The sequence below is a fragment of the Arabidopsis thaliana genome, chromosome 3 (assembly GCF_000001735.4).
Source record: "Arabidopsis thaliana chromosome 3, partial sequence".
Classification (NCBI taxonomy): domain Eukaryota; kingdom Viridiplantae; phylum Streptophyta; class Magnoliopsida; order Brassicales; family Brassicaceae; genus Arabidopsis; species Arabidopsis thaliana.
The window spans coordinates 6,413,259-6,437,703 of NC_003074.8; the positions used below are offsets into that span (position 1 = coordinate 6,413,259).

The 24,445-nt window shown below is 36.0% G+C and overlaps 8 protein-coding genes and 1 non-coding gene across 15 annotated transcripts; 2 read left to right on the top strand and 7 right to left on the bottom strand.

The window, feature by feature from the left end:
• Positions 1-11: 11 nt before the first annotated feature.
• Positions 12-3,341, bottom strand: AT3G18640 (Zinc finger C-x8-C-x5-C-x3-H type family protein). Of its 3 annotated transcripts, none has more exons than NM_112750.3 (4): positions 3,158-3,341; positions 2,330-2,606; positions 480-2,238; positions 12-388 (listed from the first exon to the last, which is right to left on the bottom strand). In NM_112750.3, the coding sequence occupies exons 2-4, from the start codon at positions 2,569-2,571 to the stop codon at positions 359-361; spliced, it is 2,031 nt and encodes a 676-aa protein (NP_188494.1). In that variant the 5' UTR covers positions 2,572-2,606; positions 3,158-3,341; the 3' UTR covers positions 12-358. The 3 variants fall into 3 exon arrangements, with proteins under 3 accessions (NP_188494.1, NP_001327119.1, NP_001327120.1); NM_001338349.1 differs by having other exon boundaries at positions 16-388; positions 2,330-3,039; positions 3,158-3,333; NM_001338350.1 differs by lacking the exon at positions 3,158-3,341 and adding an exon at positions 2,967-3,136 and having other exon boundaries at positions 43-388.
• Positions 3,342-4,085: 744 nt separating this feature from the next.
• Positions 4,086-5,246, bottom strand: AGL103 (AGAMOUS-like 103; the record flags this gene model as incomplete). The annotated part of the gene is made up of 1 exon (NM_112751.1): positions 4,086-5,246. The coding sequence occupies one exon, from the start codon at positions 5,244-5,246 to the stop codon at positions 4,086-4,088; it is 1,161 nt and encodes a 386-aa protein (NP_188495.1).
• A 508-nt stretch (positions 5,247-5,754) lies between these two features.
• Positions 5,755-8,883, bottom strand: PGSIP1 (plant glycogenin-like starch initiation protein 1). Of its 3 annotated transcripts, none has more exons than NM_001035645.3 (5): positions 8,625-8,883; positions 8,300-8,536; positions 7,560-8,179; positions 6,682-7,454; positions 5,755-6,225 (listed from the first exon to the last, which is right to left on the bottom strand). In NM_001035645.3, exons 1-5 carry the CDS (start codon positions 8,699-8,701, stop codon positions 5,953-5,955), a joined length of 1,980 nt encoding a protein of 659 aa, NP_001030722.1. In that variant the 5' UTR covers positions 8,702-8,883; the 3' UTR covers positions 5,755-5,952. The 3 variants fall into 3 exon arrangements, with proteins under 3 accessions (NP_001030722.1, NP_001189927.1, NP_566615.1); NM_001202998.1 differs by having other exon boundaries at positions 5,781-6,225; positions 7,560-8,164; positions 8,625-8,744; NM_112752.3 differs by having other exon boundaries at positions 5,802-6,225; positions 7,560-8,167; positions 8,625-8,725.
• A 1,758-nt stretch (positions 8,884-10,641) lies between these two features.
• On the bottom strand, positions 10,642-13,303 carry AT3G18670 (Ankyrin repeat family protein; the record flags this gene model as incomplete). Of its 2 annotated transcripts, NM_001338351.1 has the most annotated exons (5): positions 10,642-11,491; positions 11,592-12,031; positions 12,115-12,240; positions 12,345-12,494; positions 12,583-13,303. In NM_001338351.1, the coding sequence occupies 5 exons, from the start codon at positions 13,211-13,213 to the stop codon at positions 10,877-10,879; spliced, it is 1,962 nt and encodes a 653-aa protein (NP_001325956.1). In that variant the 3' UTR covers positions 10,642-10,876. The 2 variants fall into 2 exon arrangements, with proteins under 2 accessions (NP_001325956.1, NP_188497.1); NM_112753.2 differs by lacking the exon at positions 12,115-12,240 and having other exon boundaries at positions 10,868-11,491; positions 12,384-12,494; positions 12,583-13,213.
• Positions 13,304-14,144: 841 nt separating this feature from the next.
• AT3G18680 (Amino acid kinase family protein) lies at positions 14,145-16,434 on the top strand (the record flags this gene model as incomplete). Of its 2 annotated transcripts, NM_112754.3 has the most annotated exons (7): positions 14,145-14,489; positions 14,707-14,848; positions 14,943-14,996; positions 15,361-15,452; positions 15,564-15,790; positions 15,874-16,050; positions 16,150-16,434. In NM_112754.3, the coding sequence occupies exons 1-7, from the start codon at positions 14,275-14,277 to the stop codon at positions 16,260-16,262; spliced, it is 1,020 nt and encodes a 339-aa protein (NP_188498.1). In that variant the 5' UTR covers positions 14,145-14,274. The 2 variants fall into 2 exon arrangements, with proteins under 2 accessions (NP_188498.1, NP_001327269.1); NM_001338352.1 differs by having other exon boundaries at positions 15,874-16,262.
• MKS1 (MAP kinase substrate 1) lies at positions 16,276-17,259 on the bottom strand. The gene has a single exon (NM_112755.2): positions 16,276-17,256. It carries the CDS (start codon positions 17,163-17,165, stop codon positions 16,497-16,499), a length of 669 nt encoding a protein of 222 aa, NP_566616.1. The 5' UTR covers positions 17,166-17,256; the 3' UTR covers positions 16,276-16,496.
• AT3G03745 lies at positions 16,826-16,953 on the top strand. The gene has a single exon (NR_141032.1).
• A 1,204-nt stretch (positions 17,260-18,463) lies between the features above and the next one.
• On the bottom strand, positions 18,464-19,647 carry AT3G18700 (uncharacterized protein; the record flags this gene model as incomplete). The annotated part of the gene is made up of 5 exons (NM_112756.2): positions 18,464-18,639; positions 18,997-19,062; positions 19,154-19,241; positions 19,367-19,420; positions 19,507-19,647. The coding sequence occupies 5 exons, from the start codon at positions 19,645-19,647 to the stop codon at positions 18,464-18,466; spliced, it is 525 nt and encodes a 174-aa protein (NP_188500.2).
• Positions 19,648-20,823: 1,176 nt separating this feature from the next.
• On the bottom strand, positions 20,824-22,788 carry PUB29 (plant U-box 29). The gene has a single exon (NM_112757.3). The coding sequence runs from the start codon at positions 22,221-22,223 to the stop codon at positions 20,976-20,978; it is 1,248 nt and encodes a 415-aa protein (NP_188501.1). The 5' UTR covers positions 22,224-22,788; the 3' UTR covers positions 20,824-20,975.
• Between the last annotated feature and the right edge of the window lie 1,657 nt (positions 22,789-24,445).

Below are 24,445 nucleotides of genomic sequence, written 5' to 3' on the forward strand. Positions count from 1 at the left end.
GTAGTTCTGTAACTTGTTCTGTTGAGAAGAACAAAAGCAAAAGGGCTAAAAGACAAATTCAACATATATAATAGTCACAAAGAGATCACTGAAATTGGTTCTAAGTTTCTATATAAAAAAAACAAAGGACATAAACGCAATCTTGGTCTATTATCAGACTTGGACCATATCACATTATGTCGAAAAAGAAGAAAAAAGAATTGGGACAAAATCTCTCTAATGGGGACAACAAAGCATCACCTGCTCTTCTAAGCATCACCTCCAAAGATTAACAACCATTTTTCACTGCAGCTCTCAAGATTTATGATGATGGAAAGATAAGGAATTGTATTAAGACAACATGGGAGTACAATTCATATTAGGTCTTCTTGATTTTGCCGACATATGCCTGGAGAGACAAAACAAGAGTTAACAACATGTGTATGTTTTGCAGTTGATTTAAGTTCAACAAAGCAAAAGAGTAATGTATATGAAGGAACCTGAACGAGCTTGGTAAGCTTTGGTTTCGAAGCGGATAGATAATGGTCAATCTTCTCCTGTGTTTGAGGAACGTTTCCACTTTGCATTGTACCAGTCACTTTCTCAGCTACCTTCTTCACTATGTTTTTGTAACCATCTTTGTTCAGCTTACCTTCTTTCCAAGCTGGTTTTAAAAGCTCTTTTACAACCTCAACTAAAGCAAACTTAAACGCCCGCATTCCTTTCGGGTCTTTCTCTTTCTTGTTCTCTTCGTCGCTCCCATCATCATCACCATCTTCATCTTCATCCACGACATTCTCAGCATCATTAGTGTCTTCTCCAGTTTTCTTACCCTCTTCTTCCTTGCTAGCTTCATCAGTCTTTTTGTCCCCGTTTTCCTTGGGATCTAGCGATACTTCTTGAATCTCTTCGACATTGCTTATCTTTGATGCAGTAACCGCGGGGACTCCTTCAGCGCCAGTGCTCATCCCTAATCCCCATAGCTGATTTGGATTACTACTCACTACATTACTTTGAGTAGTAGCCTGATTTGGTTGAACAGATTCTGAATGCAGAGGCAGCTGCAATGCCTGTTCAAGCTGTGGAATGGGCTGACCATTTGCAAGAAACTGCGCTAGAGATGCTGAGATGTTAGTAATCTGATCGATTTGTTCCCTACTTACTGTATTTTGGACCAAAACAGGTTTCTCCACAGTTGAGTGATGATTATCTTGATAAACTTTTCCACTCTCAAGATTGCTCAAGTTGGAGCCTACTGAGAAATTTGTAGCAGCAGCAGCTAGCACTTGTTGACTTCCTCCAGCAGTTAGTGAGCTTTGGTACGGTAATGCATTATGATTCTGATTGAATGTTTCAACTGGCGCAACATTCACTGAATTACTGTAACTCTGATGTGAAGCAGCTACAGGTTTCTCAGCCATAGTTCTGCCACCATGTGAAAACATACCACTACTCCTCTGATCATCTTTAAGAACTCGAGATTGTGAACTCTGACCAATAATACCAACACTATGGTCTTCCTTCACAGGCTTCTTTAAAGCTTGGACTCCATAATTCCAATCAGGAGACATCTCCATGTCATCAATCCAGCTACTACTACCATTCCCTTTAGATTCAGAAACTCCCTTCTTACTGGCACGAGAAACTTCGATTCCGCCTACTCTTCCATTGTCCAATCTTTCAACATCATTCCATTTATTATGACCACTAGTATGATTGTTATTGTCCTGTCTATAAAAGTTGTTGTTGTTGTCTTGAGGCTGTTTTCTATCAGCAACATGATGAGAAAACCTGCAATACTTGCCATTACGACAGAACCCCGTCCCCGCAGCGAAAAACTTACACGGAATATTCGAACTCCTGTGGAATCCTCCTTCACCATCACCACCATCCCTTCTTTGTGTTTCCTTCTCTCCCGTAAACTCGCTTCTTCGCCTTCTTATTCTCGAATTATCCTCGGGATAATCAGTATTATTATAGTCAGAAGACCTTGCACCTTCCATCATTGCCTCTTCTCTGAAATCATCGGTGTGATATTTGGTCTCCCTCGGCTTTCTAATGTTATCTTCCCAACCATAATGATCACTTCTGCTTTGATCAAACAAATGATCACTGCCTCTCTTATTGAATTCTCTGATTGGCGTAGGAGAAACTTGTGTTCTCGTCTTGTGTCTGTCATAAGATCCCGCGTCTCGTCTAGCTCTATAGACTGGGCTTCTACTACGGCTTCTACTCCTGCTATTACTTCTACTTCCACTCCTAGAAAGAAAATAAAAAGAGAGAGACGTTAAGTAACAACAACTGAAGAACATATAAATAAGAATCTCTGTAATAACTCGTAAACACTAACCTACGGACAAACTGTTGCCTAGTACCATCTTGTTCAGAAAAATAACTGTTATCGTTATTCTGTGAAACTCTGCTTCTAGTCCTAGCTTCACCGTTACTCTCTGCATTGAACCGGACAGGCTCAGACTCTTTGTCGCGGTAATAAGAAGCCGAGTTTGCATTTACGCTAGAATGATGATGGTGTGTGTCTTCCTTAGAGTCCCACTTTGAAACACGTTTTCTTCCCAGACCACTCATTTCCATCCCCAACTAGTAAGCACCAAACATCAAAAGAATATCTGTAGATAACAAGTTTATGAAATAGAGTAAAATTAGCAAACAAGTAAAAAAGAAACTGTAATAATAACTAGACTTAAACCTCCTAACTGGAAACATCTGCACACGAAAACGAAAATAACAACAAATTGGATTTGATTTTAATCTATCAAGTTTCTTTGTTATATATTTTATATATTCTCTGCTCAACGAGCAATATTGCTCATTCTATAGATCTTCCAACAGTAGTGTGAAACCATTCATAGCAAATCTTGTTATCCATTAAACTCAGAATCCAAGAGCAATTGAAAAGATTGATCTTTGAGATCATAAGTGAAGAAGACCAATCATGGAAGTAGAGATAAACAATGAGAAGAATTAACCCGAAACTAAAACTGGTACCAATTCTTCCTGGAAATAAAACCACACAATGTCTCACATAAACCCAAATAGAACCTAAATTGAGTAAAAGGGAAAAAAAAAGTCAAACTAAATTGAACCTAATTAGAGTTTAATAGATAAAATTATATAACCCTAAAATTGAGAAGTAGACAAGAAGATAGACAGAACTCACTTGAATTCGAATAGAGCTCTTCATCACTAAACCCTAAGACCAAGCTTCTTCTTCTTCTAGGGTTTCGAAAGAAAGTAGAACGACAACGAGTTTGTTTAGCTCTGGTTCTTCAAATTTTCCAAGTTCTAGGTTCTATGGTTTTTTTTTCGGAGAAGTAAATTAAAAGACTCGCACACAAAAAAAAAAAAAAATACAATTCTTTCGCTTAGGTTTTGCTTCTGTGTGGTTAATAGGTCCCACTTGAAGGTAAGTACTCTTCAGTTTAAATCCAACCGTTGACTAAAATCCTTTTAATCTCACCCGTTGATTATTTCTTAAATAAGCCGAACACAACACTTTATTGTCCAGTTGGATCTTTTGTACTTTTTTCTATTTTTCATTTCTTTGACCTTTTTCCCTTTTTAATGCGAGGACATATGATTGGAGAGAGCTGCTAAAGTATTTTTTTAGCTTAAGTAATTTCTGATTGTGTTTTACTTTACCCGTCTTAAAACTTAAAAGCTTGCCTAGGGTTTTTTTATTCATCAAACATTAATCGTATAATCAAATTCTCGGCAATAAGTATAACAAACCAAAAAAAATCTCAGAATAACAAAAGAGGAAGTATAGGAAAAGTGTCACTAACATGGGAGACATTACTAGTCTTAATTCTCAGCAATAAATATAACAAACAAAAGAATCTCAGGATAACAAAAAAAAGAAGTAGTATAAGAAAAGAGTCACTAGCATGGGAGACATTATTAGTCTTTTAGTCACATTACACTAATAAATAAAAGTAGACATAATCGAAAACTTGGAGATCGATATACTGTCTCAAACTGATAATTGCACTAACCAAAAGTTATAAATATATATGCTTCTTAGTTATATAACTAGGAGATATTAAAAACCAAAAATTATGAAGCTATAAGAGAGATTGTGATAGATCTTAGAGAGACCTAGTATTGTTTCCGTTTTGATCCAAATTGAAAACCCGGTCCTGATGTTGGCTGTTGTACGTTGGAAATTGAACATACTGATGCGAAAGACCATTAGAGTTAATGCTGTTGTTGTTACTGTAGTCATGCATGTTCATGCTCTGCAACCCGTTAGTTCCAGCTCCTTGCATCCCAAGTAACCCTGCACAGTCTTGAACATTGAAGTTGTTGCGGCTGGACATGTTAGGGTTCTCAAACTCATTGTTTCCGTCTTCGTGTACCCCAAGTAAGCTAGAGTAACTTTCCGCTCTGGAATTCTGGTCAAACTGTTTTGAGAAATCATTAACGCTGTTGATGTTGTTATAGGTTAACATGTTCATGTTCTGAAGCCCATTGATCCCAGTTCCTTGTACCCCGAGAGACCCCGAGTAATTTCCCGCATCCGAATTCGGGTAAATCATCAGTTCAGGCGGAATCGGAGCTAGAGATTGCGTTTGGTTTGAAGCCAATGCTGAGACTGGGATTTGTGAGAAAGCACCGTTTCCATGGTTCCACAGATACATGGAAACCTGGTTTGAGTGTTGTTGAAGTTGATTCATCGTATTAGCCATCATCAGTTCTTGATTAGCCATGTTCGTGTACTGTACCCTCCTCTGCCCCTGAGCTTCAACAACAGCGCAAGTCCTATGTTGGATCCTGGTTAGGTTTCGTTCCAAGGACTGAACCAGTCCCATGAGTTGCTCCACAGAGTAATTGTCAAACCTAGGGTCCCAAACTGGATACTTGACTTTGGGTACACGTCTCACTTTAATCTTCTTCTTCTCCTCCTTCTCGGGATCATCCTTGTTCATCTTCTCGAGGAACTCGTGAAGATCAACGCTTCCTTTGCGACGCTTCGTCTCGCTTAATTCACCGTACCTTCGAGCTATGGCTTTGACCTTCTCTCTCTCTTCAGGCCATGTCTTAAGCTCTCCGTTTGATCCGTAACAGATGACGCAGACATCGATGTCACAGAGAATTGAAAGCTCTTTAGCTTTCTTAAAGACAGTCTGTTGTCTTTTGATCAAACTTGTGGCCCTCGAAGAAGAAAAAGCAGAATTAGGTTTCTTGAAAAAGGTTTTGTTCTTCTTCGATGTTGAAAACGAAAGAGAAGAGGACGAAGAAGAAGCCATGGTTGTGTATATTCTCTGTGAATTGAATGAAGAGGTGGTGATCATTGTTTGCGAATATATAAAACCCTTAGTTCGAGAATTTCTATTTTTGGTCTCGCTCGGTAATTAATGACGAATCAATAATGAAAGCGGTGAAGATTTCATTGCCTTTTTTAATATACTTTTTTCTCATAGAATCAATTTATATGTTTAACGAAGGTGTAGTTTTACTAATAAGGAAAACTTTGGTTTTTGGTTGAATATTATGGAAATCTTTAGTAGAGATTCTTTTCACATGTACATACATACACAAATACATACACTGATATACACACACATAGATTTATATACTATACGTAATGTATACATACTACACTGCGATTCGACTAAAAATTTGGATTTTTCGAAAGTTTAATTATACTACATATGTTTAGTTACATCAATTAATTTGTGTTGTTTGGCTATATGTAAGTCTATAATCTATCGTTTCTGTATAAACTATTTGAATGTTACTAACATTTTTGAGTTTGTGTTTGTATACAAAAATGGCATATAAATACGACATATGTTTTATTTTGTGGTTAAACTGCAAAAAAATGTTTTATTCAATTTGAACAAACTATAGGAAAAAGATATAGTTACACAACTGATATTCACCTAATCTCGCAGCAACAATTCAAACCAAAAAACTCATGAAATCCATTAATAAGTATGTATAATTATTGCGTCACAAGTTATGGCCGGGAAGTGATGATCTCCGGTCTACGGTAATGGCTGGTGGGGTGGGAACAAAAGACTCGTAGTCAGTCCAATTTGATTCGCCCCAATGCCGCAGCATACTTTTCCAATTACATAATTTGTCGATGCAAATTTTGAATCTCGGGTCCTTTACTCTTATTTTCCAATGACCGTCGGCATAATTTGCGGCCTCTGCTTGCCGGCGATCATATTCCAGCTGTGCCTTTTGCTTGGATCGCAAGTAACAGAATTGGTGAAGTTCCTGCAAAATATCATATATGGTAATTACTAACCGTCACAATTTTAGAATAATTTGGGAAAACGTCTAACTATTTTTATATTTCTGCCAACCAATGTTTTTTTAAACTAATCATAAAGAAAGAAAATTTGAAATGATTTTTTTATAAGGTGTATAAAACATAGACATTAAAACTTGATGCCTACTGCGTAGGGGGCTAATTCTGCATTTACTAACCCACCAAGATTTTCGTATATTCAAATTTCATATGGTTATTCTAAACTTGGGTAGTAAGTAATTTTTAGTTTATTTATTTTTTCAAGTTTTGGAAATTTTTGAGAAAGAAATAATGCTATGCAGTTAGTCTCTCAACGCATGACTAAACGCCTAATAATATTTTGAATATTGATCACAATATGAGATTGAAAATATTATGTGATTTTTGAGTTCTATTAAGGTTTTTAGGAGAGAGTGAATCACCTGTGGCATGGCGTCGTGGACCATCCACCATTTTCGATGAGCGATATCGGTAGCAAACTCAACGAATATGTCGGAGTTGAAGTTACAGTCGTAGTCACGGTAACATAACCACGGCTTCATCCCAAGGTAATGAAGAACATAAAGAACAGGAGGCTCTGCTCCAAAAAGCTCTGTTTTCTTGCGTTTCGCGTCATCTTCATCGCCAATCCAAAAATGCTTCAAGAAATTCATATGTTTTGGAATCCGGTGCCACCATGTGAATACCTCGTTTAAGTAACCTTGATCTCCACCGTTATAAGACTCAATCTCGTTTATATGTTCCATCAGAAGCTGAAACGTACAGTTGCAAGGCTCGATCACCATAACTCCTGAATTAAACAGAGTTCCATTGTTTCCTGTAGCTGAGATCTCAGGCATCGAGAACAAGAAATCGATGTTTCTCAAGATTAAGAGATCCGCGTCGATGAAAATGATTTTGTCGTAATCAGTCAGCTGCCATAGCCGGAACTTGCTGTAGTTCCATTCGTTGTAAGCATCTTTCTCTGCCTTAGGGTTTCGAATCCTCTGTATCGTCCGGATTTGCCAACCCGCGGCTTCTAGTCCACTCCGGTGGTAACCGCTGATGTTGTCATCAACAAGGATAACAAGGTCTCTCGTCGAACCAGACTGTCTTATGCTCTGAGCCGCGGCGATTGCACCGCAGACGTAAACGTGAGCTGAGTGAAGAATTGTTGCGTAAGCTTCTCTTTTAGGGTTTCCTAAGCTTGGCCTATCTGTAAAATTCATGGAAGAAAACAGACACTAGTTAACTTAGCGACGATTTTTCAAATTTGTTTTCAAATCTAAACAAGTAATTTCGGGAGTCATTTTTATTCTACCTTGGATGCCAAGAGGAAGAGATAGCTCACAAGACCCTACAGGCAGCTGAAGCTTGTCTCTCAAGGTATCAAGATTAGGTTTGTACAACCAAACATCGCCTCTCCGAGACACAAGATCTTTACACCGGAAAAGATTCGGAATCGGAAAGCATCTAGATACAAAAAACACATGTCCCCTGAAAAACCCTTTGGCCGAAGCCGCCACAGTTGCAGCCGCTAGCTGTAGATGCAATCTCCCGACGTCTCTCGACCAATTCCCTTCTTTCCGACAAGGAAGTTTCACGACGATCAGATCGAGTCTTCTTGTAGGTACCTTAATGTTCGGGATATTAGGACAAACAGGGACCTCTGTTTCTTGCTCCTCATCGATCCACTCTGGATATAGTGCGTCCCAAGTCACATTCTTGTCTGCGTAATCTAGATTCAATACAACAACTTTTTCTTCATCCCCATTGTCCTTGCTCTTGGATACTTCTCTCCATCGTTGGATCTCGTTCGAATCAAAATTCAAGACACCGATCGTACGGCCTTCTTCGATGTTCTCAAGGGTTTTAGTCACATCGTCCCAGTTTATATCCAGATCCGAGAAGTAACGTGGATCTTGTCTTCTCCATATCCATCTAATTTCATAATTTTAAGATAGTATTATAAGAGATAGAGGCAAAAGTAAAAATTTGCATGTGAACATTTTTGAGGTCAAGAATGTAAATGTTGGTGATGGAAAAAAGAAATAGATTTACCGAGAAGATGAGTGGGAAAGAGAATGATGATAAGCTTCAGGAGAATAGATAATGGTGAAGAGAGTGGCAGAGAGAAGGATAAACAAGAGAAGCTTCACGATCTGAAACTTGGTGAAACAACAACAACTACTGTTTTTGTCTTGTGTCGAAAAATTTATGATATTAAACGGTTTCACCATATCCGATCTGCCACCTCCTTTGCTATTTCTCCGGAATCTCCTCTTGCATATTGCTTCTCTGCTTAAACACACACAAAGCCACAATTAGACGATTTTGTTCAGATTTTTTTAATCATTACTTAGAGAGTATTATACTATACACTTACATGGACGCGGAGAGGCGTCGCCGGGAGTCACCACCGGTTGTGGTGGTGGGTGCAGGAGCAGCGGGAGAGTTTGCCATATAAAACTGATGGATTGGGACAGTAGAATTGGACAAGGAAGAGGAGAGAGCAAATATAGGTGAGACATAACGTCTCTTTTAATCTTCTTATATCACATTTCCTTTGTTTCTATTTTTGTTTTTGTTAGGAAATAAGAAAATTGTATTTTTCATACCCACCTTTTTAACAAAGTTAATTTTTGATTTTCTCTTTTTGAAGTTATCGTGATTTTAATAAAATGTTTTAAATTGTGGATAATATTGTAGCTCTTTAGTTTAAACTCCATTCTCAGTTTGTGACTCTCTTATGATTGACATATATATGTCCACCAAACTTTGATCATTTCTTTGTAAAGAGAACCATAATTTATTTTCAAAATAATGAGTTTTTTTTTCAAAATAAAGATACACTTTACCAATAACTCACTTGATTATATAAGCAAAAATATTTTTTTGAAAGGTTTTAAGTCATTGAATTCAATATATATATATAGTGGAAAGAAATATATTACTATGTTTTATTGCATGTACATATTGTACAGCTGGAGAAAGGTAAAATGATGTACGCATGCATCCATGAATAACTATGATTAGTTAACAATAATATACTTCTTCATGAATAGTATTCATCAAAGATGAAAGTATCTTAGTAACAAAGCAACCGTTACTATTAACAATTGACAATACTAATGTACAACGTTTAAAACCTTGGTGGCAAAGTAAGGTGAAGATAAGGTAACATAGCAAGACAGGTAAGCCTCTTTTTTTTGGAAAAATACAGGTAAGCTCAATACATTGATTCAAACTTCGCTTGCAATTTGCAAAGTTCGGAGGTCTTTTCAAGAACTGCTTCCACCAAACTTGTGTTTTGAATTTGTATTTATTTATTGATTATTCGAAATATTAGTTTTTGACTTTTTTTTATAAAGAAAATGGGTTATGTACATTTGAGCATATGATCCAGATTACAAAATTCAACAAAATATTAAATGTTCACATTTTTTATTTTACTTAATTTTCTTAATTTTGATAATAATTCAGAATCTAATAAAGTAAAAGAAACTCGTATATGTGAGGAAATATTATATGGTTTAGATGAAGGAATAATAATATGCATAATTAATAAGATCCGAGAGATGGTGCAAGGTTAAAATGATTTAATTAATTAACTTCTAAGCTTCATTAAGACTTGGAAAAACAAAGACAGGTGGGAACATGTGTCAATCAGAGGACTGAAGGAGTAGCTAAATTGCACATAGGAGAAGGTGGGGACTCTAGAGACCAACTTTGCTTCTGATAAGACCCTTGCAACCATCGCTACGTATGATTCAAAATATATTATTGATCACAATTATTATTCGAAATATTTAGTATTAGTCTAGAAATAAAAATCCCAATACTGAACATGAGTTATGTTCGGGCCGTAATAATCTTCACCCACATACACATTTACGTACGTTCGAATTTTCGATTGAGCATGTTGTTGACAAATGGCAGTGTATTGGAAGCAAAGCGAAGCAAAGGTATTTTCGTATCTTGTACATCTTTCCTTTCCAAGGACAAACACTTTCACCAAATAGTTTTTTTTTTCCCCTGAATATTTTACTTTAGACTTATGAAACTCCAACAAAATAAACATATACATATATAATAGGTGAAGAAATTTTGTTACATAGAAACAATATCAAACTAACACTAAAAAGTTCAAAGTATCCTTACAGTAGTAGTTTGCAAACCAATAACTTAGATCAAAGTTCTAACAATTGTAGTTTAAGTCTAGATATTTAAAAACACATGCACGAATATAGCAATATATGTTTTTGAATCGAAAAAAAATGGTTCATCGAAATATCAACGTTAATTTTAGTGAGCCAGTTAGTACCTTTTTCGTAAACAAGTACGTATGGGAATTGCTCTAGTAGATAATTTTTTTTTATTAAAAAAATCTATTATATAGTGGTTGCATATGGAAGAGAGAATTATAAAAGGAAACTGGTAAATAATGTATAATCATCATTATTTACTAAAAACAAAAATCAGAAGTATATATTAATGCTAGAACACAATTAAACTCTGATTTTGAAGGCTCGAACCTACTACTCATAAGGCTTTTTCATATGTTTGTAGGAAGAATTACAAGTGAAGTGGAAGACCATCATTAGTTTGATCACCAACATTATTCCTCTCGAGTCTCGATCAAAGCTTAAACACTCGCCGAGGTTTATCAAAAACGTTAGGACAATAAGTGGCGCGGAAGATCTCAAGTAACACCGGAAACTGAAGGACAACGAACATCCCCAGCGGAATCACCGCAAGAAACATAAATTGAGCCGAAACCCACGAGATTTTCTCTCCAACCAGAGTCATGAGCGTCACGACAAAAGTCACAATCATCGTCGCCATCGAAAGAAACAAAGCCAAAAGACCCACGATCAGTTTTGTCGGAAGTGATCGAAGAAAATCCTCTTCACGGTAGCGAGACTTGAGAATGCCGAGGAACATGAGGAGAGACATACATGAGGTGAAAAGAGAGATAGCGTCGGAGATGAGGAATATCTTAAATCTGTGCTGGTGGATGTAGAGTGGCATGCCGTCTGAACGGTAACCTCCGGGGACAGTAAAGGCGGAGGAAAACATCATTGTGGTGATTAGAGCGGCAACGACTGTGCAAGAAGTTGCTGTTTCTTTCATCCATTTCTCTCCTTGCTCCACGAGATCCTTGTGTTGGTCTGTAAACAGAGCCTTTGGAGTTTTCTTCTGCTTCAAGTTAACCATTTTTCGATGCTTCGGTTGCACTAACTTCTCCACTTCCTGGAAATAATACAGAGTTATAATCCTAGGTTCCTTTTCACAGAAACAGTTATTGCCTAATTTCTTGTGTAGCAAGATCATATATACAACTATGTATCACCTTAAACCATTGTAGTTCCCTTTGCATCTGAAGAGCTGCACCAGGAATGAGATTAAGCCTTGAGGCTGGGGCTCTATACGCGGCGTGATGAAGCATATTGTTATGGAATATGTCCCAATTTGTAGCGAGGATGTTCTTCTTAGCACCTATATTGTAAATGAGGCTAAAGATCTTTTCTTGTCTCTGGCTTACCGCGTAGAAGAAGATGTTAAGACCACTACTATTTTTGGACCATACGATATCAGGATAATGCCTCATCATTTCCTCGATATACTCTACGATTCCATTCTCTACCGCCTTAAAGAGAGCTTGGTTTAGACCAGCGTTCTTTTGTTGAGCCGCGTCAAATTTAGGTATCTCTTGACAGATACAGTCTAGTATTTCTTTAGCTTGAGCATGTCCTAGCTTTAGTTTGTATACACGTCTAATTATGCGTGGAACTGTCAATAGAAAGTTTAATCTAAGATTGATAAAAACAAAAACAATGAGGGGGTAACAATTTGGGATGGTAATTACTGCTTACAAAGATATTTGAGGTGTTTCATCAACTTCTCTTGAATCGAATTATGATCCTGCGAATTCCTATATTGATGGTGGTGATGGTGATTATTAACTTCATGAGGGTTATTAATCTTCTCTATGTGAATACCTTCAAGAGAAAAACCATCAACAAAATTAAAGCCTAATAAAATCAAACTTCCTAATAACAAAAAACGTTATATCTATTTTAAAGCATAAGGTAAGTATACCCACAAGAATATATCCACCGTTGCCAAAATGCAAGACGGGTACCGCTAGGAAACGCATAAGGTGTTTGAGCAAGCGCCATGATCGCTGTATCGTTATCACTGTCTCGAGTATAAGCCAACTTAGGATACCTCTGAATCAGATCCAAAGCAATACCTTTATGTACATGCGCCACATTAGCCAAATCTCATGAACAAGTAATGATAATACACGAACATTTATAAATCATTAGTTAAGAACTTACAATATAATCCATCGACAATACAATTTGTCACGAGCATCGCTCCGTTCTTGCCCTTGTGTTCATCTGAATCATCACAAGGATCAAGATCACTGAGAGGTGTGTGACTGTAAAGATACTGAACCAAATGTTTGTGACCGTACAATGAAGCCACCACGATCGGTATATGCTCTTTCGCATTCCGAACACTGACCAAACCAGGACACTTATTCACCAAACACTCTGCAATTCTTACAATTCCACCAGTGGCAGCATAAGTAAGCGCTGTATAACCATTATCGTTCTTGATCTTTAACACTTGCTCTGGATCATGAATTCTTCTAATGATCTCTTCCACGATCTTGATGTGACCCGACAAAACAGCTTTATGGATTGGAGTGTCTCCATTAGAGGTTAAGATTGCGGTTAAAGCTTCAGGGTTTCGGTCCAAGAAGTCTTTCGTGGCTTCCAACTCTCCACTGTCTATGTTCTTGAAGAGGACAAGATAGGTCGAGTTCTCTTGTCGTATCTCGTCTTTTTGTAGATCGGCTGCTTCATCGATCTGCATACTATCAAACCGAAAGCTTCTGGGGCCCGTTTCTGGTCGTAGACTCTCTGCTCTGAAACCTCTGGGATAACCTTTCTCGGTATCCATTTGTCGGTTGCTTCTCCCGCAAGAAACGTGGTGGTATGTGTTTGTTTAAGTGTAAAATTGTTCTTTTATAATTTTTCTGTAAAAGAAAACATATCTTTCCGTTATTCGAACAGAGGCACATGAGTAAAGTGTTAAAAGAGTTGTGGTGGCTTATCTTTGAAGCAAGGTTTCAAGGACAAAGAAAAGAGACAAGGATTCAAGTAATTAAACATTATAATAAACTGTAATACGAATAATCCTTGACTATTCATACCATGAAAGATTTCAAGATCATTATCAGTGTTTTTTTCTTCTTATATGTGTTTGTTACTTTTACTTTTCCCGGGAATATTTAAAAGATCGAGCTTTAGTGTTACAAAAATTTACGTCGTTGCAAAGCAAAGAATTTAGTTTCACTCTTCAAAAACAATGTTACTTGTAAATTTGCAATTAGTAAACTTTTAAAACTTGAACTTGGTAAGAAAACTCATATTTTTCAAGTCATTGAAACGAAAATAAGAATGCTTTGTGGTTCTTCACTTCTCTTGTAGGATGCAAATGTAGTTATTTCAAACCTATTAATCAATTGTTATAAAAAAAGAAAAAAAACCATTGGTCAATAATAAGTACACATAAAATAGTGTGAATTATTTAGATATAAGAAAATATCTATCTATTTGTAGCTATTTGTTATATGTAGTGCACTAAAATTGGTGTTCAATTAAATTTGATTAAAAATTACATTTTTTATAGAAGTATATGTATAACGTATGTTAAAACTCTAAAAGACATTTTGACATATATCAAAATTTTCTAAATATATTCAGAATTTAATGAAAGTTATTCGTTTTTGTATGATAAGATAAGATTAAATATAGTGAATTATTGGGGATATAATTCAAATATATATATATATATATATATATATATATACACATTAAATATCACAACAATTCATTTGATTAATTAGTAAATTACATTGAAACCAGACCTTATCTTCTCAGACTTAAAACCCGTCTTTGCCGGCGACACTTCTCTACTGAATATTTCAGTAAATAATCTCTTCTTAGATCTCTCCGGCAATGGCAATTCCGTTGCCTCTTACCTCTTGCTCCCCAATCTCAACTTCTTCGTCTATTTCCCGAACCTCCTTCGTCCCTCTTACACTTCGCAATCGTACTTTCTTCTCCAACCAGAATTACAGTAGGCGTGTACTTATCAGCTGCTCTTCTTCTTTGTCCTCAGACAATGGTTCATCTCCAGACTCCATGAACGGAAACGGGAACGGGAACGGGAGGTATTATTAATCTTCAAGTTTTAATCTTTACGCCCACCAGATGTTTGTGAAAATTTGTCAATGAAGATACTTCTGGGTTTAGGGTTTAAGAGTTTATTAAAATATATTGCAAATCTGATTTTATTGTTTTGGTTGAAGTAAAACTTAACCCATTTATAATGTTTGGAACTTTGGCTGATTTTGTTAATACTCTGTTGCGATCATCTGTAATTTTCAGTAGCTTAAACGGGCAATCATCTTTCCCACGACTGCCTTCCTTTGATGGAACATCCAAACCACCGCTTAAATGGAGAAGGGTTTTACTCAAAGTCAGTGGAGAAGCTCTTGCTGGAGACGAGGAGCAAAATATCGACCCAAAGGTTTATTGTGATACCAAAAGAACCCTCCTTGTTTTGCTTTCTTTGTTCTCTGTTTCCTTACTTCAGAAGTCTCATCCAGTTTCCCGTTAATTAGGTTACTATGGCGATTGCAAGGGAAGTTGCAGCAGTGACTCGACTTGGCATTGAGGTTATTCTCTAAACGCTTCATTCAAACATTCTTGTTCTAGTTGTCATTGTGATAATTGGATTCAAAATTTTTTAGTGGATATGTATTCAGCTTTGAGTTCTTCCTATACATAAGTATAATACCCGAAGTATTTGATAATTGCCTGTGTAGATGTAACCAAATATGCTGGAAATCAATTAGCTCAAACTTACAAGAAACGGGAGCTTAAGTTAAGGGGTGGAGATATATGGCATTACACAACTTAAAGTTAGAAATTTGTTATGATTTAAACATACTATACGGCAACAGATCATGTGTCTGGGTCATTAAGAATCATTGCAATGTTGTGTGTGCTCTGTCTGATCTTCTTACGCCTTTACAATAGGTTGCTATAGTTGTTGGAGGAGGAAATATCTTTCGTGGATCTACCTGGGCTGGGTGCAGTGGCCTTGATCGCTCCTCTGCTGATTATATCGGGTAATCATACGCCTTTGTGTCAAAGGATCTTCTTCTTCTTACTCGGAGAAGATCCAGAATTTTCCTCTACTGGAGGTTTTTGGTCTCATTGGTTTATCTGAAATTGGATAGGATGCTGGCAACTGTGATGAATGCAATATTTCTTCAAGCGACAATGGAGAGTATTGGCATCCCAACCCGTGTTCAAACTGCTTTCCGCATGTCGGAAGTCGCAGAGCCTTACATAAGAAGACGAGCAATCAGACATCTAGAAAAAGGAAGGGTTGTAATATTTGCAGCTGGAACAGGCAATCCATTTTTCACCACCGATACTGCAGCGGCTCTTCGATGTGCTGAAAGTAAGTAAAGAGGTGGTTTCCGTTTAAGTTTTCTCCAATGATTATTCGCAACACTAAAAAAAAACTTTTCGCATTGGACACAGTTAATGCAGAAGTAGTGCTGAAAGCAACAAATGTTGATGGCGTGTTCGACGATGATCCTAAAAGAAACCCAAACGCTCGTCTGCTTGACTCACTAACTTACCAAGAGGTCACCTCAAAGGACCTCTCTGTAATGGATATGACTGCTATCACTTTGTGCCAAGAAAATAACATCCCAGGCTTGTTTTCTATAACACTCTCTCAAACCTTGACCACATGCATACATGATCATCTAAAATACAACAAGAATGCTTATTTAGTTCTGTGTCAATTTGCAGTTGTGGTATTCAATCTTTCGGAACCTGGGAACATCGCCAAAGCAATCAAAGGAGAGAGAGTTGGTACATTGATAGGAGGAACTTGGAACTCCATTGTTACAACAACCTCATGAAGAAGCCTATTCTCAAAACACAAAACTTATTAGAGTATCTTAGGTCAGGAGAATCTTGTAACTCCTGTATATATTAGTTTGCAGACAAGTTTTACATTCTAGGAATCTGTCTGAAATTTTTGAAAGTTAATCTTTTTATACATGAAGCTCATTTTAAACCCTTTGGGCTACTACATTGGATATGTCAAAATACATAATACAAAAAAATTACAGAGCAAAACACCAAAAAAAAATCTAATCTTGATCCCAAATATGACTAAAGAAATCAGCAAAAGTTGGTGAAGCTACCAAACTAGTAAAGCCAGGACTTCGAAACGGGCTCATAAATCCCGCCGGCGAGAATAATCCCAGTGGTATAGCCGGCGAAAACATCCCACCTTGATGATACATCGGAGAGAATATCCCGGTAGAAGCTGTTGGCAACAAGGCCGGAGATGGCGAGAGTATTCCCGGAGCATAACCACCAAATTCAGCTGCTTCTTCCATAGCCGTGTTGATTTCCACCGTCTCATCTCTCGCAGCCGGTTCTTTTCCTCCTCTTGGACTAGCATTTTCCGTGGACGCTAGCCTCGCCGCCGGTGAAACATCTCCACCGCCGCCAGATTCGAGGAAAACACCAGAGGAGATCCCTGTGAGTCGCTGGACTACGTTCATGAACTCAGACGCGGTTGCGTGTACAACCTTGGGGGATACGGCGTAGATAACCACCGGCTCTCTAGGAATATACGGCGGCGGTTGGTCACGATTTGGCGGCGGCGCAGGGTGTTTTGGAGGTTTCTTGATTTTGTGAGAGTCTTTGTGAACACTAAGAGGTGAAGGACGAGGACCACAGATCTGAAGCTGCCGCTTCTGGTTCTGTTGATCGGAAGGATTGCCGCCGGCAAAATACTCCGACGGATCCATACTTGGGAAGCTTCCTTTTTTAGAATCAAAACTTGTTGTTCTTCTGCTCTGTTTGGTTTGGGAATTGAATGTTTTGGCGACTGAGAAAATTGACCAAAACAACAAAAAAGAGAAAGAAATAAAAAGTCATCAGAACGATTAGTTTGACTTTAAAAAATGTTGACTTTTTGTGTCTCCAACCAAATTGTTACAGCACATGCTTAATTAGGAAACTTCCATTCTTGTCTTAATGTTAGATAATTAATTAGTAGGAAAGATCTTAGGAATCAACATTATCAACGGCACACAGTTATATATATTAGTAATGTTGTCAATCATTAACATACAATTATTAGTGATAGTTCTATTTAAGTTTTACAAGTTCTAGAAGTTGCAAATTATGGTAACAATCAATTTCTTTCTTTCTTAGTACCTAGCTAAGCTATTAACGTCTGCATGCATAGAAGTAACAAACCTAATTAAGACCTATCATATGAGTTGTTAAAAAAAACAAAAACATGTATATTGTATAGGGTGAGTTAAATATATATACTTAGAAGACTAAGTAATTAAGTATCTACCCATAGAAATCAGATATTTAGTTGTCTTTTGTCAGCAAAAAAAGAAGACGAAATTGAACCTATGACCAAATAAGATCTACATAAACATACTAGTCCTCGTTGAAACATAAATGATTTTATTAAGTTACCTGATAAAAGAAAAATAAACTGGCTTTGGTTAAAAACATTTCTACATAAAAATATTACTAGTCTAATAATTTTTCCATATATAGATAATGATAACAATGAACATATATTATGAGGATGGTTGCTAACAGGCTTTCATTTGTTTATCCAAAGCCCATATCAATTCTAGTTTGGTCCAAGAAAATAGCTGATCAAAGTTTGAAACTTTCGAGTGTAATAATATTTTCAAACAATTCGAATAAAATAAGAGTGTATTGAGAAAGTAGTTACTTTTTAAAACATAATTTTAAAAGTAGTCATTTTATTATTTATAATTGTAAAGTAATCATTTTTCGTATACTTACATATGTACAATACTTTTAGTATATATATATAAATATATATACTTTGTATATTGAATGTATTGTATAAATTTATGTGTACGAAAAATGACTACTTTGTATATTATAATAGTAAAGTGAATACTTTTATAAATTTATTTTGAAAAAGTGACTTATTTTCAACTTATTCCCTAAATTAATAACTATAGATATATTTTTTAAATTTTTATTTAGTTTAAAAACTACAAATTTAGGATTGTTTGAAAGCTACTAATTTAAAAAGATAAACTACTCATAGAAGATGACTCCAACATGGTCCTTTAGAAACCTCTCCAGTACTGTCGTTGAGTAGTGTGGGGGAATTGACAGACACTTGGTACTCGTGGTTCGGCGCCATATCGAGGTCCGAATTTGACGATGCCTTAGTATCAGGGAGGGCTGGCAACGACGGACATGGGTACTCCTCGCCTTGCTGAACCACATCCACCAAACACTACAGGTCGAAGGTAGACTCAATGGCTTTGTATTTACAATTTTGGTATGAAGAAAGCTAAGTTTTAAAAATTCTAACATATTCATAGTCATTGAGTTGTTTAGTGTTTTGCATAGTTTCTAGAGAATGTTTACTAGTGTCTGGTTATACATGCAAACGAAACAATTTCTATTGTCATGGTTCCAAAATAAAACAGAGCAAAACGTTGCATTTGAAACTACTAACAGTTATTATAGATGTAGATATGAACGTGACTATGAAAAGTTGGAACTTTTGTTTTCAAACTACCAAAATTTGGATATGAAACTAACAAACAAACAAAAAAAGTTCACCTTTCACTTCAAATTTGATGTTCTTAAACTTTAATCCGATTTCATTTTCCACAAGGACTGCCTTCTCTAAAAGATTAAGAAAAGGAAGTTGAAAAAGTTATTACAAAAACAACATAGAAAAAGTAGCATCTGAAAGTATTTAACAAAAAAATCTCACCTTTCATGTTAGTTTTGATGTTCTTAAACTTTAATCCAATTTGTTTTTTCACAAGGAATGCATTCTCTAAAAACTTCAAACCATTGTCCTGCTGAGGATTTCTCCTCGGCATGTGGATTTGACATTCAAGTTATAAAGCAGGTGTTTTAGAGATTCCTTGCAGAGATAAAAAATGGCGAGCGCGGTAAAGACTTCATTAAACATCTATCGGACGATTCTCTTCAAGATACAGAGGAGATTTTGAACTCCTTGGTATAGAAACATGAACTGCAAACAAAAAAACATAGAACTTTACTCGCAATTCAGAGGAATTTAGGGTTGTTGTATAGAGTTTATGTGGTAACTTTGGATACCTTGTAACTGTAGCGATCTGAGACATCTTGATCGAAAAATCGGAGAGCAATAACAAGAAGGGAAGAGAAGAAGATGTTGAACAACAAAAACCAGTTGTTATTTGTGGGTTGAGCAGAGAAGGATGTGTAGGAAGTAGGCATTGTCGTAGAAAAAAATGGTGACACCAAATGTGATGTTCTTGTAAAAGAAGTAACATAACTGGCAGAGATATTAAAATAAAAAAAATGAAATTTATTTTGGAGGATAATTTAATAGGGTATCAAAAACATATGGATATATTAAAAATTAAAATAAGTTGTAGATGATATTAATATCCATATGTTTTTGATACTCTATTAAATTATCCTCCAAAATAAATTTCATTTTTTTTTTAATTAAGTTATAAAGTTAAATAAGACAAAAGATTATGGATTCTGAAACCTTCTATAATATCAACTCAGATAATTTTAATTGTTTTACTAAAACAATCTTTATTGTTCCTCAATCAGTTTATATTTATTATATCGTATATAATATATAAAAAATTCATTCAATCTGAAAACTTACGTGTATAGATTCCTACTATTCAAAAAGATAATATTTTCCGTTGCAAATCAAATGTTGAAACAAGTACCATTCAAATCAAAATTCGAACAAAGGATAGAATATAAAAAAGCGGGTGGGTGTGAGAGAGGCATGACCATGAAATGTTGCAACGTCCTCTAACAAGAAAGAAAAGTAAATTTGTTAAAAGGTACTAGTTTACAAGATAATTTAGACATTAGAGACCAGTTTTCGTTTGTCACTTCAATCCAAAGGGAAGAACCTTATTCCTATATTTTGGTTCAGTAATAAGCAAAATTGCATAACCATCCATTTAACTCATAGTAATAAAACTTTTAGTCAGATTCAGTGAACCATACTTTAACTTAATCTAGTACACACTTACGAAGCTGTCATTTGAATTCTTTTGAACCAAAAGTATCTATCTAGTCACACTAGAGAGTTTTAATTTATAGCCTTAATCAAATTAATCAGATAATAGTCACTCGATGCCTTTCCCCACCATCTAAACTTACAAAATCATTCTTTTAACTATTGATTTTGTTTTATTCAAATATTTTTATAAACTAAATGTTTGAAATTATGCCGAATGATTCAAATTGCGAATATTTTAAGTGCATATCCATCTTTAAACCTTCTTTACTGTTTCAAAATAATGTTTTTGAACACACACAAGTTGTATAATTGTGTGACACAAGCTACAAATTTGAAAGAAAATGATATATTTGGCTCTAAATCGTGTAAACTATTAATGTATCAAATTGTTGCTATGAGTAATTAAATCGTATAATTCTCAATTAACACGAGGCAAATATTAGTAAAACTGACAAAATTTCTCATAAGATTTACAACATCTATACGTTCAAAATAGTTTGATAATAAGATTTACTTATATCATATTTATTCATAATGTACTACTAAAAAATCAAAAAGGCATAATATGAGTAGTCTTGGTCTCGTAAGCAGCCAAAGCAGAGGAATTAAACTTCAACACTTTAATCAAATCTTTCGCCATTTGTCTAACCATCGCCGAACAATTGCTCTGTATCACCACTAACAGCTTCGTAACTCCGTTACTTCTCTCCACCGTCTCTTCCACCGTCTTATCTTCCCTGAAAACATAACACAAACACCACAAAATCGTCACGGCGTGTTCCGTCGCCGTCGTCGATACTTTCAAGAGCTTCTTCACCACTCCTTCCACACATCTACCATTGTCGTCTCCACAAATCTCCAATCTCCCTTCTCGCTTTGACGATAAAGTCTCTAACAGCTTCAACGACTTCTCCGTCACGGCAACGTTTGTTAACGTCTCCGTCAGAAGAATGTCTTTGATCTTCGTGATTGCTTTTGCAGCGATTAGTTTCGATCTCACTCGTTTTGATTTGGAGATTGTGATTAGAAACGATAAACTCGCTTCGATCAAACTCGGATCTGACGACTCAGTGATACTTATCGATTTCATCATCTCTGTTAAAACTCCGTCACGTTCTGCTATCATAAGCTTTGATTTAGCGTCGAAGGAGATCCAATCCAAAACCCGAACCGATTCGATCTTCGATTCCAGATTCCCGCGTTGAATCGCTAAGAGAATCGCCGTTAAACAATCTCCGCCGTCATTCGCCAACATCAGATTCGATAACCGTTCACGATCTACTTTAATCGAATCCAAAATCCTAATCGCCATTATAACTAACTCGATCTTCGTCTTCTTCGTGCGTATAATATCAACGAGCATTGGTACGAACTCCATCTTCTTCGAGAGAAACTCTCTGTTCGAATCCGAATCCTTCACGAATCGAACGATCTTCATCAAATTCTCCAGACTCATCAATCTCTCCAACAACACATTCACTTCTTCCTTCGTCGGAACTTCTCTACCAGACGGCGGATTCAGAACCGGAGAATCACCGTTGTGACGACGGCCGATTGAATCAGACCAGATATTGATAAGACGTTGAAGAGTGAGGTTAGGAACAAAATCTTTAGTTTTGAGAAGTTGCATAGTAGCGGGACAAGTGTTGTTACCACCATCGAGCCATCTCTGGATACTGGCTCGATCATAAGTCACGCCGGTACAGAGACTAACCGGAGATCTCATCACGTCAAGAGATATCGGACATTTGAAGAAACTTGGCACTGTAATGTACGTCTCTGTTTCATCTCTCCCCATCAGAAAAAAACAACAAAAGAATCAGAGAAAATCTGGGCAGAGAAAATGCGGGAAAGTGAAGATGATGCTAAGTGAAAGGTGAAGAGAGAAAGTGAGTGGAGGTGGGATTTTAAGAGAGAGTCAAACGCACGCTTGCGTCACCGTAGCAAGATTATACTATATACTATAGTAGTAGTGTATTAAAGATGTTAATGTTGATGACAAGTCAGAAATTTTAAAGAATCAACAAAAATTCTGGTCATGGGTCAAAAATCAAAGAACGTTTCAGAGTCAGGGGATTGGGTCAAGTCGTAACCGTTAAGATGTGTTGTTGATGGGAGGACTTTGACCAACGGTGACGATCTTTTATTTATGCTTGCTTACACGTGTGAGTTTGGAGGCCAGAAGCGTGTGGGAGTGGTGGGACATGTTCTCTGCACGAGTGGCCTATTTTGGTCTCGTCGAGAGCACATGGGTTTGGTCCATATAATGTCCTGTTTTTAGTACTTTTTTTATGAATGAAATTTAAAAACAAATGATTACAAAAGCAATGTTATAATATTTGTGTTACTTAAAACAAACTCTGAGTCAGCAAATGTGGTACAGATATACAAAGATGATATTGGTCCATGGCCGAATAATATTTTGATGACATTTATGTTTTGGATAGTTTATGTCTAATGTTGTTGATAAATAAATTGTGTTGTGGCTTCCACTAAGGAGAAAGAGTGTTTGATAATTTTATTATTCGAGCGAAGGTGTTTGATTCGGGGGAAAAGTAAAAGCGTTTTTTTTCTTTTTCGGATTGTCATCTTCTGTTGAGTATAATGTTTGTTAGATAAATTAGACTTTTTTTTGTGATGAGCAATAACGTATATACAATTATTAAAGTATTCGAAGATACATAACATTTTAGCTGTCTGAAAAGTATAATGTATATATGTATTATGGTTGGACTGTCTTATTGTCTAATGAAGAAGATGTATAACTGGCTCATAACAAATTAGGGGGTTGTATTAATTATAATTCAAGTTCAATGGATTTGAGATTGGTCTTGATTTATTTATTAATCATTGCTTTAGTTGCTCACGGTTGTGCCATTTTTAATATATATAATACATATGTTTAGATGCTAAAACAAGGTGGTGCTTTGCATTTAATAATACATAAGTTTAGATGATTAGTTTTACTTTTTTCACGTACAATTAGTTTGTTGCTCTTTTTCAGAAAAAAGGTTAATCGTATCTCCTTCGATCCATTAATAGTACGTATAGACGTATAGTTTCTTACTTTGAATAGAAGAAAATAAAAATAAATTTGAATTTTTTGAACCGTAGATGAAAAGCATAAGGTGATGACCGAAAGTTGTTGGCCTAATAGTAAAATCAAACTTAAGTGTTGAAAATATTTCAATTTTCAGAGGTGAGAGGTAGGAGTAGGATGAAATGCTTTGCTGACTCGTGAATCATTTATTTTGAATATGTTGGGACAATAATTAAGTTTCTTATTATTAGGTCAACTTTCAATTAGGTTTAGCATTATTAAACGGGTAAGATCATAACTAATAGCCGTTAAAAAGAGTGTAAAATCGTATCAACCTTTTAATAGACATCGATCTAGCTAGCACTTGCCGATATAGCACGTACGTGTATTTAAGTGAAATGAATGGTAATCAAAAAAAAATTTCTTCTCGTTGTATTTGTTGTTTATAATCATTCTTATGGCAGGTAAATGAATTGAGTATCAGAGTATGTATATATTAACTCGTGAGCATATAATTGATAATAGGGTAAATTGCACCGAAAGGAAATAAAACTATAATGATGCCAACGTGCATCATTGTCTACAATTAGCAATTATGCCAAATCGGAAAAACATCTACGCCAATTATCTCACCTTTTAATAATTTTACCTCACTCATCATCTGATCCATCCATTATGGTTGTTGGTGGACAATAATTTTCATTTGTCCTCATATGCAAGGAACTAAGGATAGTTTTGGGAGCTTTAATATTCTCTTTTTTTGCAACTAATGTATTTCTAATCGAGGGAACATGTAATTCTAATAAACAAAAGAAATATACTAACGAAAAAGAAGATTTTACGTACGTCCTATTTTGTCATTGATAATACATATCAATCTCATAGAAACTGCAACTTTAAAACTTATTTTGTTTCATGTAATTAGTTAATAGTTAATTCACATGGTGTCATGGTCGATGACTATATTTGTTTACCGCGAG